Genomic DNA, 13,920 nt, shown 5'->3' with positions numbered 1-13,920 from the left:
TGCCCCAAAAATAACACATCTATCAAAATTAACTGAAAACTCTTTCCTGATGATTTGTACCTTGCTTGAAATGTGGAATGACATTATTTAGAACAAAAACACTTACTGAATCAGTAAAAGATAATGAGATGCCATGAACTATGTGTTGAATGTGGCATTCAGTCTCACTTTTGGTATTCATCATAAGCTTTATACAATATAGGAGTCCAGTTCTAATACATCAACTACTTTTAATCCATCAGTGAGACTGCAGAGATACAAAAACGATACACATAAGGCCAAAAATATGCTTCGTTCCATCAGGGATAAGATTTCAATATTGAGTGTTGATCCAAAGTGTCACCTGTCATGGTTTTCATGCTCTAAGTCATTGGCAGGCTGCTTTTTAAGGGTCATCTCCTCCATCTTGATCCTTTCTCTTGCCATCAGACGCATTTTGTGTGGGTTTTTTGTTTTGGGGTTGGGTTTTTTTTGTGTGGATTTTTTAATTTTTTTTTTTTTCATATTAAGTATTTTTCAAATCCTAGAACAGTTTTTAATTCATTTACTTATTTTCTTTGGTGTCTGAAATGTTGCTACAATCTTCTTGGTAGCAGTGGCAATGTGGTCTGTTCTTTGCCTTTTACACTGTGATTTACAGTTTTTATTAGAGTGTTGGTAAAGCTGGCTTGCTGTGTCTTGAGTGGAGGCTGGCCTGATTTGTTTCTAATTTCTCATTCCCAGTGATTAGTATGTTATAATGTTAAAAGCTGTTCTGCAATGTAAGATACTCCAGGAAACTTTAAGCCTGAAAACTGATGGTCATTACAAATGGACCAAATAATTATAAAAAAAAAATATTAGTATTGAATGGAAAGGACAATTTTCTCTTTTATTTACAATTGTACTAGAATTTGAATATACTTCTCTTGACTTGCTTTTGGGCAGAATAACCGCACCATGTTACTACATATATATATGATGTATGTGTAGATACAAACTATAGTTGGTATACTGGCATTTGTTCAAATATTATTCTTTTTTACATTTGATTAAAAAAACTCCTCTGCAAGAATATCCTCTTCTTTAGGTCTAATTTTTACATGCTGTTGCTTCCATAAATTATTGTCTCTCCTGCTAATGAGAAGCATGTTCTTGTAAAAGATACTGTTCAAAACTATTGAAGCTCAAGTAAATTTATGTGCTGTTTTAGAGGTTGTTATTCTTAACATACACATTAATAGTAAATAAAAAAAGGTCAGTTTTGGTTATTCATGTTTTCCCAGCCTAGTCTGTTCCTAATCGTTAGAAAATCTCTTCTACTTTTCTAGCCAGGTGTACTTTGTAAAGTGGGTAAGTGCTGTCCAATTCAACATACGTTTTTGCAGTTCACTGCCTTAATGATATGATAGTATGAATCTACCTGAAGCATCTTTTATTATACCATGTTAACGGATAAAATTAGTTTAATATATATAGGAAGTGTGTAATTTTGTAATTTTCATAGCACTAAAAAAATAAGAATATGGCTATATCAATGACTTTTAACTTGCTTTGGTTATTAAAAGTGTACGCATAGCAGAATGCTTACTTATAAAAACCATTTATTTCTTTTAGGGTTTTTAGGAACCTTGTGTGAAGAAAAAATAGACCCTTGTGCGTCATCTCCCTGCCAGAACAATGGAACCTGTTATGCAGACAGACTTGCCTTCTCTTGCAGTTGTAGTCCTGGATTTACAGGACCTACATGTGCTCAGCTGATTGACTTCTGTGCTCTGAATCCTTGTGCACATGGCATTTGTCGCAGTGTTGGAACCAGCTACAGATGCCTCTGTATCCCTGGTTTGTACCAACCAGTTACCTGTTTTTTGAATCTTCTAGTATTTTTATATGTATATCCGATATACAGTTTGAAATGACTTTTTATCTTTTCAGTGTATAAAACATATTGAGCAGATATTCTGTCTGTTTAAAATAATGATAAGAATCTACATATTCCATTTTGAAAATTAAAAATTGCAGAATGAGCACTGAAAATACCCACTGAGATCCACATGGCTTAGTTGATATCTACAGCTGTATTATAAAATAGTAGTCTGCAGGATAAACCTTTTTAAGGTGAGGTATCAGTGTCATTTGTTGTTACAAAATATGGTTTCCATGTCACATAGAAGAAGTGACACTAATCATTGTGGAAGGAGTGGAAATGAGGCAGGTGAACAAAGGTAGAGAAGGAAAAAAAATTGGCTATCCCAAAGGGTTCAGTTCTGCCACCTGTGTTTACATAATTTTCTCTCCTCAGAAGTTCCAGTGATAAAGCTTAGATAAGTATAGCTAGTAGATTCAGCTAGTAACTGTTTGACAATATAGCCTAACAATGCATGGTGCCTGGGTTGCATTTTCCTTAGCTCTTGGTTTTTTTTTCTTAATCGTACCAAATTAGCAGAATATTGGGATACTTATAGCTTCCTTTATGCATTTTAGAAATGATAATTAGTAGGTGAAGTAGCAGTTAGAATGAATGATACCATGGGCTGCACATCCACTACTGCTTAAGCACTTACAGAATGAAAATCATATTTGTTTTCATTTGAATAATTTTGATTATTTTGGCACTTTTTAAAATATATATATATTTTAAACTATAAACTTGAAAACTGCAGAGGTTAAGAGGAAAATAAATTCCCAGTGCACCAGGAATAAATTAAGAGGTGGTATTGGATAGTTAGTAGCTCTGCATATACATAATGCTGTAACATGCATGTTATACAGAGTTCCTTTCAGAGGAATATCTTCTCTCTGCTGCTTTGCCTTGTCTTGTGGGAAACCAGTCACAATTCTCCACCTCTTTTCCCTTCCTTCTCAGTTAGCAGGATGTGCAGGTATTCTACCAATCTCATGTTTGTGGGTATTTATGGATTTGGGGAGTTTGTAATGATATCTACTAATGCAGCATCTTTACAAGGTGCCAGAATTTATGACTGCTATTTAGAGACATGAAAAGGACCATTAGAAGTTGTTTTTGGAGAGGTACTTTCAAATGAAGAGAAGCCAATGGAAATGTATAGTTTGGATTTGACAGATTTATAATTAAATTACCTACTTCTTTATAAAGGAGAAAATTATGAAAGTGAAATGGAGACAATACATAGTAGTGTTATCTTGTAATTCATTTGTTGTTCAGCAGAAGTGAATTTAGACCTACAGGATTATAAGAATCTCATGTAAAAGCTTAAATCATTGAGATGTATTTACTTATTTAACAACAACAACAAAAACCCCTCAATTTTATGGACAGTTTTTCAGGAAGCATCCTCAGTTCTTCTGATAGCAACCAGAGGGTAGGTAGATTTTCGTGGCAAGATAGGTCCTGATGTTTAAGTGACCTCACATATTTTCAGTCCAGAGATTTCCGTGAATGGTGTGGCCAGTTTTCATCTGAACAGAAGAATGGCATTATGTAATGCAGAAGAGTATTTCCTAACATAGTTAATTTTATATATTTCAGGAGGTGAAGGTAATAATTCTTTCAGTACAAATTTTCAGTCTTACTTTTTGAAGTGTTTAAACACTTTGCTGTTCATTTGCATAATAGAGAAATCCTTAGAGAAAACAATTGGTATTGAAATGAAGAGTAACAGACCTAATCATATTTAAATAGCACTAGCAAACCCTGTTCTACTGAGAGCACAAACTAGAATTCATCAGTTGATAATAAGTTCTACGTTTGACAAAATATCTTTTTGACTGTATGTAGTTGAAGTTGCCAAGTGCTATTTTCCTAAATTCATTTTTAGAACTGAGAATTTAATAGTTTAATGTTTTATTTTGGGTATTATTCTTCTCACACAGCTGCTAGAAGGACTAAATAGCAGAGGGAGTGAACAGGAAAAAACGTTTGAAGTATAAAAAACTTCCAGAAAGATGGGGAAAAAAAGCAGTCACTGGGAAGGGCTACAAAAGTTACTTGCTAACACCAACTATTCCTTGTTTGGACAGCAAGTATTTTGTTGACTTGTTTGTATTTGTATCAGAAACCTGCTGTTTTTCTAGCTGTTGAATGGTATGAGCAGTAAAGGCATGGCCAAGAAAAATCTCTACAGAGGGTGGAGGAACTACTGAGATGAGGAGGTGCCTCACTCTGGACAACAAGGAAAGGGATCAAAGAGTATAAATATGGTTTAATATTTAAGTGGTTTTTAGTATATGAATGAAACAACAGTTGACTGAAAAAAACCTGGAGGCTGAAGAAGCGCATTAAGACTACCAGTGCTGTGCATGTATACTCTTGCAAAGTTGTAAAACAGATTGTCACAATTTAAATGTATTGAATTGTAGAAATCAAAACACAAGAAGAGATATCTTACCTTGGGATGCGAATATAATTCAAGTCAACAGAAACCTGAATTTCATAATCAGTGCAAGAAATTTTTCTTCTGACTTTCTGTTATAAAAAGGGATCTGATTTTCTAACTGGAGTATTTGGAGCTGTTCAGAACCAGTGCCCTTTCCCATGTCACTCATGGTGGGAAAAACTAAGCGTTTCTTTTTCCAAGTAAACCAGGGAAGTTTTTATCTTCTTCAGAATATACTTTGCGTTTGGTTCAAATAAACACACAAACAAACAAACAAACAAAGCTAGTTAAATATTATCAGACAAATAAAAGTTGGGGTTTCTTTTCCGAAATTTGTCACCTAAATCTGATTATAAGTTGTTAGATAGGCTTGTTCAAATTAATTCTGTGTCTCTCAGGACTTAAAAGTAGTCTCAGACTCTCATATTATGGAAACTTTCTTTTACTGACATAATATTTGTGTTTTTAAAAGCTAGCCAGATGAGAAGTCATAGAAGTTGCATCCAAGACAATACGCAGCAGTCCTATAGTTGAACTCTTTTGTGTTGCTCTTTGTGTGAAATTTAATTGGAAAAATATATATTCTTTTTTTTTTTTTTTTTATTTCTTTCCAGACCTTTTGTAGACTGCTGTAAACTTCACTTTTAAAAATGACAATTTGTTTCAGAAGGAGTTCTCTCTACATATATCATTACTTGTTTCATATAGAGGTGAAACAAAAAGCCGAATTGTGTGAGTTTGTCATTAACCTGCAATAATTTAGAAACTTGGATAACATCTCAAAAGATTGTTAAAGAACTGCACCTAAGTGTTAGCAAGATAGAACCAGTTAGAATAATTTGTTTCCTTCTTTTATGCCTTTTAATTGTTATGAACATACCATTATTTGTTTTCAGGTTTTTTTAAGTCATAGCAGCAGGATTTGGACCAATTATCTTCAGAGATTTCCCGAGTTAAAGGGATAGTAGATGAATGGGAGTTAACTTCTGTATAGATCAGCATTTAGGATGCATCATAACACACACTGTTTTATTGTGTGTAATGTAGACAAGAGAAATTAAACTTCAGGATTCCTAGTATCTCTATCAAAAAGGAATTAGATAAAGTGGATGAGTTATGTGTTGGGATATTAAAAAGCTGGATTCTATTTATAATTTTGCCTGTAGAGACTTTGACGGTCTCTGTTATATTACTTGTAAAGTGGATGAATAAAATTTTTGTGCAGTTTAGTAGCATTATCAAAGGTTAATGGGTTAATAACAAACTTACTGAACTACAGAAAGGTATTACTATACATAAAGAGGAAAGAAATTATGTCTGCCTCTAGACTCTGCGGCTTTCTGGCTTGCAGGCTCTCGGCATTGGTGGGCCAGCTCCTGGACCACTGACTTCTTTGTACAGGAGTCTTTCGCTTTCAGACATGTCCCTAAATTCCTATTTGGTTTTGAAATATACTAATGGTGAGTTTATAAAATGACATTTTAGAATTTTCTTCTATCTTGGTTATAGGGTATATCTGAAACATACTGTTTAAAAAACCTTAGAACCTGCCACTTATTTTTGTGTTCAGCTCCAGGATGCCATAATGGTTTGGGTTTTCTTGTTTGGTTGGGGTTTTTTTTGTTTGGTTTTTGGTTTTGTTTGTTTGGGGTTTTTTAGGTGTTTCACAGAGGATAAAATTTCTTATTAGAGAGCAAAATGCTGCAGAGTTTTGTTCATATGTGTGACCTGATGCCATTCTTCCTTTATGCACTGTTTCTACCTTCAGGCATAGTGTCAGCTAGATTTTCATCTGTGTTACTTCCACCTCAAAAATTAAAAGAGGAATTTTAAACAGTTCCAATTAGCCCAAGGTCTATAAAAATCTCCTTGATTGGGCAGTTTGGTTTCTATGCTTTTTTGGCCAGTGTTGAGATTCAAAGAATGATAAATAATAGTAGTTAAACTTGCATATCTGTGCAATTTGCAGAACATGCACAACCAGGCATTTACTATTGATTTTTCTCATGTGTTGGCTTTCACTGTGGGGATCATTATAGATAACCTACCTCATCTAATAGCTTGTATAGAAGAGCTAATTTGTGTAAGTTAACTTGGAAAGCAGTCTAATACTTTTGAATATTCTTATTTCCAGCATGGTGGGGGGGGGAAGTGTGTAAGTTATTTCCAAGTTGGATACACTTATTAACTTCTACTTACATATCTACTTTTGTATTATGTGTGTGATTTTTAAATTGCACATGAAACTTTATGTCTTCAAATACATTATTCGACATCCCAATTATTAATGCTTATCACCAGGCCTTTTAGAGGAAGCAAAGAAATACCCAGTGTTTGGACATGAGATGCATAGTTTGTATCATGGGTTTTTGTGCTTACCCCATATTAAAGAATTAATCCTGATAAAAATCCATGTGCTCATTTGGTGGATTTCTCATCTCAAACCTGGCTTATGAAACCAGTGGGACTCCATTGTGTCTGTTTCTTTAGTCCCTGAATCCCAATGCAGTTTCTTCCTTCTCTGAAACCTTTCCTCTTAAGCCTTTTTTCTCTTTATACTCCAGTATTTTAATAGAGTGGCTGTTATCAATTTCAGATGTGCATATTTAATATATTCTTTTTTAATTTTATCTGGCCAAAAGCAAAGAAATATATCCAGAAATTGAATAACTGAATATTACAGAAAAGTTTTACATTTGGCTTTCTTAGAGACATAGGGGTATGGAGTTTGAAACTGCAATACACATGTACAGACATTTAACACCTGCCCTTAACTTTCAAAATATATGTGATAACACATATAGAACATTTTTTTGGGAAAAAAGAATAAAATAAATGAGGAGTGTCAGAAAAAATTTTACAGGGTATTAAGAATGGTGCCAACTTGAGAAGTAGTGCTATGGAGATTTCTTGGCTCATGCAGCTTGATAGATGTTTATAGGAACATAGATTTATCTTGGTGCCTTTGCAGAGGCAAGTGCAACATTTGTCTGAAGCAGTTGCCATTTTTCTTTTCTCTGTCTTTTCCCTTCCCACAGTTTGGAACTGGGGCAGGAATGCAAGCTCTGGAAGAAGAGACTTTAGGTTAATCCCAGTTCAAGACTGTCTGTGAAGCAATAAAGCTTCTGTTTCTTTATCTTGTTTCCACTTCTACATTAAAACAACCCTCTATGCAATCTGGCCATGGCTGGTAAGCATTCCTTCCTACCTTCCTGCCATCTGGAGCAACTCTTCTCTCTTTCTCTTATTTAATTGCTATATAAGCTCAGAGTTTAACTGAACACATTTATTTCTTGACTATATAAAATGCAATTCTCTATTACTGAGTGGCCATATATACGAACTGATGCTGTTCACGGCAAAATAGAGTTCTTTTGTGTTGAATCCCATTAGGCCGTCCCATAAAGAGGGATTTTAGTCTTGCTGCCTCTGTTTGCTGGTGTTAAGTGTGGTTAAGCCAGGGTATCACTGTTGAGGAGCTAATGTCTAAGAAAACCTTGAAAGCTTTCAACTTTGTTCTGTATTGATTTATAAAGGGGAGAGTAAGCTTCTCCTTTTCTCTTTTGTTAATCTAATCGTGCAGATACTCTCTGGAGGTTGGACTGCTATATCTTTTGCTCTGTCAACTGCTGTTGAAGGCTTTGTCAAAACCCATAGCTTCTCCTCATCAGCCTGTATGACACAGATTATACACTCCCTTTCCCAGTTTCTTCCTTTTGAGTTTTTAACATGGCCACATGCAAAGACAGTGCACCTTGGCATGTAGCTGTCTGAAGACCATGCCAGGCAGCATCAGGCAAATGCCCTAGTCTCTTCAAGGCAGCATCCCTGTTGTTTAAGAAACAGAAGTAAGGACTTAGGAATCCAGAGGACTGTGGCAATAGGTCTGTTTCTGCTTTGTAAAGGCCAGTAGAAGAGGGACAGTCATGTAGAGGGAGAAGAGGTAACATAGGAACATCTTTAAGGGTTTGGGTTTTTTTAGGTTCCCTGTCCATTCCCCAGCCTTTGAAGAGGGCACATCAGAATGGGAACATCACTGGCAAGTTCTGCTTGAGTTCATGAAGGTGCTGTTTTTGAAGTCATATCCAATTTCTAGTGACCTGGAAAACAAAAAGTCTATTATTATCAGTTGAAGCTTTCTGAAGCTGCAATGCCCAGAGTGTTTTTTTTTTTTTCCCCTGCTTAGGACACAGCAGCTGGAACCTAGGACAAAGGTGTAGTTAATGTAGGTATTATTTCTTTTTTCTGAATATGTCCACAGAAATGTTATGCACCACAAAAAAATGCGGATAGCTGCATTTGGCATCGCTTGTGGACATAGAAGCAGCAGAATCATAATGTTACTAGAAAAAGAGGAAGCGACTAGACTGGAATATGTTATTCAGAAGTTTTCTATGAAGAATTCTCCTGTTACCATCTAAATCCTTTAACAAAAATACATAAATTATTTATGTAGTCTTTTTAAATATAAATGTGTGTATCCAGTATAATATATGGTTTATATATCAATACAATTTAAAAGCAATACAATTTAAAAGCAGAAATACAAAAAGAAGTGCTTGTTAGGAATGTTATGGTGCCTCTCAGCTCCATGGGAAGAAACGCGCCTTTCCCTCTGGTGCCTGGTTCTGCAGCAGAACTTTCTCCATCACAGCAGTTACAGCAGAAGGAAGCTGCTGGCACCAAGGTGAGGAAGTCGAGGGTGAAATCGTGTGTGGGCGACATCTGCCCTCTCGTGGAGAGAGAAAATATCTTTCCTTCACTGTGTGCAGCGTCTCGTAGCGTGGGCTGTCCTAATCCTAAAGAGGTGATACGGTAGCCTCATATTGATTTCCGAAACCAGACAACTATTCAGTCACACAGTTCCTCCTGTTGCCTTTGAAAGGTGAGAACTGGAAAAATTTTACAGGGAATTCCCATATGTTTTTCTTTGAAGTTTTCTGATTTTGATGGTTTATATGTTGGCTACAGCTGTCACTACATAGGGATAATTCTCTTCATCATAAGCTAGATAACATTACATGCTAATAAGAAAACCCATAACATTTAGCATAATGAATTCTGTATTGCCTGGCTAACAGCTTTGGAGAAAGTGGTTCAGAGGTGTTTCTTAATAAGCTGCATTCAACTATTTCCTATGAAAAGACAATTTTGTGAAGAATCAAATGGGTAATATTGCATATACATCTTGTGCAATACTGACATGTCCTCACACAGTTTTATTTTGAATTATACATAATGGAGGGGAAGGGGGAAGAAAATGGTGAGTGAAGGTGGCATTTGTTGTCTTTCTATGGTTCTCTGAGCATTTTTTTTGAAATTTAGACCAGGAGAGTGAATAGAGATTACCACTGAGAATATGCCCGTCACTTTGGTTCTTTGTTCATGTAAGATATCCTCATTTCATGCCTATAAGTTTTGCTTCTAACTGGAGATTTTCTGAAGTAGTAAAATCACACTGCAGAATCTAGATCTGTTTTTTAGGCCTTTTCCTTGGCATCTTTATTCATACCCATTGCATCTTCATTCACTGTATCTTATTTATCTATTGCTTTTATAGCTATATGTAATGAGTAAATTAAGATTTTTTTTAAAAGTATATAAAAGCTGTTCCAGTGTATGGTATGATAGTATAGATTACAAGTACATATTAGATGTATTATATCACAATAACAGGAGGTCAATGGGAATATTTGCTATGACGAGTCAAGAAGGTGAAATGTTTAACAGATTTAACCAAAATTAATCCAGGGTTTGGGCAGGACAAGTGTCCTTATCTACTGTTAACATGCACAGCACATCTTCTCAGTATGACTATTCTTTGTAAACCTGTGTTTTTAATATGAAAGCATATTTGAAACTGCCTTCTTAAAAGTGCAATGTAGACTTCATCAGAATGAAATTTCAAGCACTGAGAAAATTTGACAAATAGAGACAGGATGTTGTTTAAAACAAACAAAAATTTCCTAGTCTATGGTTTGGGTTTTTTTTTCTTCAGTACTAGGCAAATATAAAATAACAGCCCAACAGGGAAGTGTTCAGTAACCACTGTGTATAAGGTGTCTCTGGTGTTACCCTGTGGAAAGTAGTATCGGCTAGAATTTCCATCTTCATCTTTTCATGGATGGGTAAAGAAGAGATGGTGTTGTGGTTTCATGCAGCCAAACCATTTTCTTAAACATCTAAAACACTAATTAGTTTTAATTATCCAGCCAGTTCAGATGATGTTAACTGTGTGGTCTTTGATTTGCTTGAGAGGGAGGTGGCCTGTGTGATGCCCCAAGTCTGATGCTATGATTTGCAGTTAATAACAGCATGTAGCTAACAGTTGAAGAGATGTAGAAAATGCAAAAGTCTGGTCACTCAGTTGTTTGCTGTAATTTCCAGGAAAGGATTAAACATTTTGAAAGATGCATGGTTTAGTAGAAATACCTGTACTATTCCTACTTTCAAAAAGATAACAACATATTCTGTTTAATCTATTACCTTTACGGGAAGGTTCAGAATTTAATTTGTCTAATTATGAAGCACTCCCTGTATCCCCAAAGAGGGGGAAACAACTACTTAGAAAGACTCAAGCGAATTGCCTAGTACTCTTTTCATTAGTCAAACACACTAGCAGTTTTATAATTCTTCTGTGCTTGTATGTCAGGAAGAAAGCAGTGTTCATATTGCATTTAAATGCATTATTTGTGCTTACTAAGCATTATGACCAATCAATTTTCTTTTTTTTCTTGTTGATGTACTAATTGCCTGTAAATTTAGACATTGTTTCTGGAGTTGGAAAGGCCCCACCTCAAGAAAGATTAAAAAAAAAAAAAGGAAGAAAAAAACAAAAGAAAAGAAAAAAGCAACAATAAAGGAGAGGAAGCTTTTCGTTAAGAGAAGTATATACCTGGACTGTTGAAGAGGAATTAAATAAGTTTCTTGGTATCAAATACAATAGTCTTCAAGATGACCAGGCTTATGATTCCTCATATTTAATACCAAGTAACCAATATTATCAGGCAAACATATTTTAGCATTACAGGTATTTATTTCCTGTTACATGAATCTAATGAATGCTGTTATTCATATGAGTAGGTACTACTTAGACCTGATATACTATGCCTAGTATGTAATTTCAACTACTGTTAAGACTAATGATCATATGGCAGACTAAATAATGAGAGAAGTGCTATGTCAGGTGGATTAACTCGTTATTTCTTAACCAAATGGTATAAATGACAGTGGCCATTAACAAGTCTTGTAGTTTTCCTTTGCTCCTATTTTCTATGTCTGCATAATCGGGCCGTAACACCTGCCTACATCTTGGGAATATTGTAAAAAATTAAGTATCTTAATGCTTCTACAGTGTTTTGACATTTTACAGCATTAAGTTCAAATATATTATCATTCTAACTACTGTTACACAATTATCACCACTTTGATGAAAAGTGGCTTTGATGCAAGGATCCAAGAAAGACAGGAGATACGTCTATACTCTTAGACTATTCCTTTTTACAGTTAGAGCGTGGGTATTCTCATTGTTCCTGGTGGCCTTGGTCACCAGTCTCCGTGCTCATGGCCTTGCTGTGGTTTGTTGCAGGGGCAACATCTGGGACTTCTCTCAGAATATTGTGCTTCCAGGGTTTTGGTGTTTGTTTTTTTTTTTTGGTTGTGTTTTTGGGTTTGTTTGTTTTTTTTTTTTTCTTTTTGGTAATTTTCACCTGGGGAGATGTCCTCAAAATCAGTATCTTAACATGTACCTGTCTGTGCAGCGTATTTCAATTACCAAGCATCTGCCCACAGTCTGTAGTTGCCTAATTGTAAAATTTTACTGGCAAGTGTTTCACAGCTTGTTTTATTTCCTCTTTGTGTGATTTAGGTTACCATGGCCTTTACTGCGAAGAGGAATATAACGAATGTCTTTCTGCACCCTGCCAGAATGGAGCCACCTGCAGAGACCTCGTCAACAGTTATGAGTGCGTGTGCCTTGCTGAATATGAAGGTAGGATGGGGTTTGTGTCTTGTTTCTGTTACAGACAGAGATATATAATATCCTTCACTGAGCAGAAATAAATCCCACGTCTAAAATTAACAGAAAGAAACATCAATGTAGATCCCGATCCTCTAATCTTTATTCAAATGAGTAGTTTAGTGGATCTGTGAGGAATGCATGTCCTTGTCGGGGGACAAATGGCTTCTCTCTGTTCTTCTTATGTGTACTTATTTTCTGCTGTTTGTAAGATACGTTAGAAGGTGATGAGTTTTTAAAAGGTAACATACATATTTAACAGGTAAATACATATTTTCATCAGTTATTGTGAGGAGCCATTACATGGAGGCCTTTCAAATTCCTGTTTTTGTTTATTTTCTCTGGTGAAGTGAATTAAAAACTTAGTAATAAAATGTTAGTATTTGAAACAGATTAGCATAACAGAGTAAATATGAAAGCTTTATGTTGATTGTTCATTTAGAAGACCATAAAGCCAAGAGACAGTAGTAGGTCTGTGACTGCTTTCCCATGTTATCTGCATGTATTCCTAGATACATCCAAATGGAATTGGTCTCTGGCATTTCTCAAATAATTTATAAAATAGAGGAAAAAATTATGTGTTTTGATACACAAAATCTGTTCTCTTGCAGTGGATTTCAGCTTTACACAGAGTAGCATGTATCTGCTGTCTGTGACATGTCCTTCTGTGGAGGGCTGAACTGATACTTTTTGGTGTATTCTCTTTTGAATCATGCTGAGAGAGCATTTTGAATGTAATTTTATATGGTATTAGTATTAATATATGTATTTTTTTTTAGATACAATGACTATGTTTTAAGGAACATTACCCCATTTTTTCATTAAGTATATCAGTCCTTATCTGTGTTGATATGTAATGCTCACTTAACAACTGCTTGAGGCTAAATACGTATTTCATGTTGGTTAATTCACTGCTGTTTGACAACAGATACAGACTTAATCATTTTAGAGTCTTAGTGAGGAAATGACCCTCAGCTTTTCATGACAGTTTAAAGATCACTTAACCACAATGTTATGACTTCATGTTCTGTTCTCATCCAACCTGTACATTCAGCTAAAAGCACTGTGTGTGCAGCACACTTTGCTTTTAATGAAAGCAGGGGACCTCGTCCCATAAGCAGTTTTTGCTGATTACTGAGCTTTCTTCATCCCAGCACTTAAGGTATTCAGTGGCACTAATGAATAGAGCTGAGGTACTCAGCTCAAGATAATACGTAGGCCATTAGAGGCCTCAATTTTGCTACCACCAACCCAGCCCCCCTATCTGCAGTCCCCACTTCTGCCTCCATACCCCCCAGGCTGGCACATAGACAAGAGCTGTTATCGCTTGTCATCAGTTGTCTGGACTGAAGTGTATGCCAGCATGTACCTGCAGGCTCTTGGCTCTGCTGGCTTCTGCTGCTTCTCTGCAGGATGCTCAGAGTGCTCTGCCTTTTTGCTGCTGACAGACTGACCAAATGATTTCAGTAGGTCTGTAGTGAGTGTGTGTGTGTGTGTGTGTGTGTGTGTGTGTGTGTGTATGTACATATGTAAATAAAAGCTACATGCATTTTAAATAAGTTGCTTTTA

At 35.6% G+C, this 13,920-nt stretch overlaps 1 protein-coding gene across 1 annotated transcript in view; it reads left to right on the top strand.

Moving 5' to 3' along the window:
• Nucleotides 1-1,596: 1,596 nt before the first annotated feature.
• Nucleotides 1,597-13,920, top strand: part of DNER (delta/notch-like EGF repeat containing) — a gene marked incomplete at its 5' end in the record, with an annotated part of 28,509 nt that continues 16,185 nt past the window's right edge. The window contains 2 exons of the mRNA XM_010021030.1: nt 1,597-1,821; nt 12,202-12,324. Coding sequence (XP_010019332.1) covers nt 1,597-1,821; nt 12,202-12,324 — 348 coding nt within the window. The remainder of the gene's footprint in view (nt 1,822-12,201; nt 12,325-13,920) is intronic.

Source organism: Nestor notabilis, unplaced genomic scaffold (assembly GCF_000696875.1).
Source record: "Nestor notabilis isolate BGI_N333 unplaced genomic scaffold, ASM69687v1 scaffold19798, whole genome shotgun sequence".
NCBI classification, from domain to species: Eukaryota; Metazoa; Chordata; class Aves; order Psittaciformes; family Psittacidae; genus Nestor; species Nestor notabilis.
Note: the sequence above shows the minus strand (reverse complement) of the source record. Positions and strands in the feature narration are given on the sequence as shown.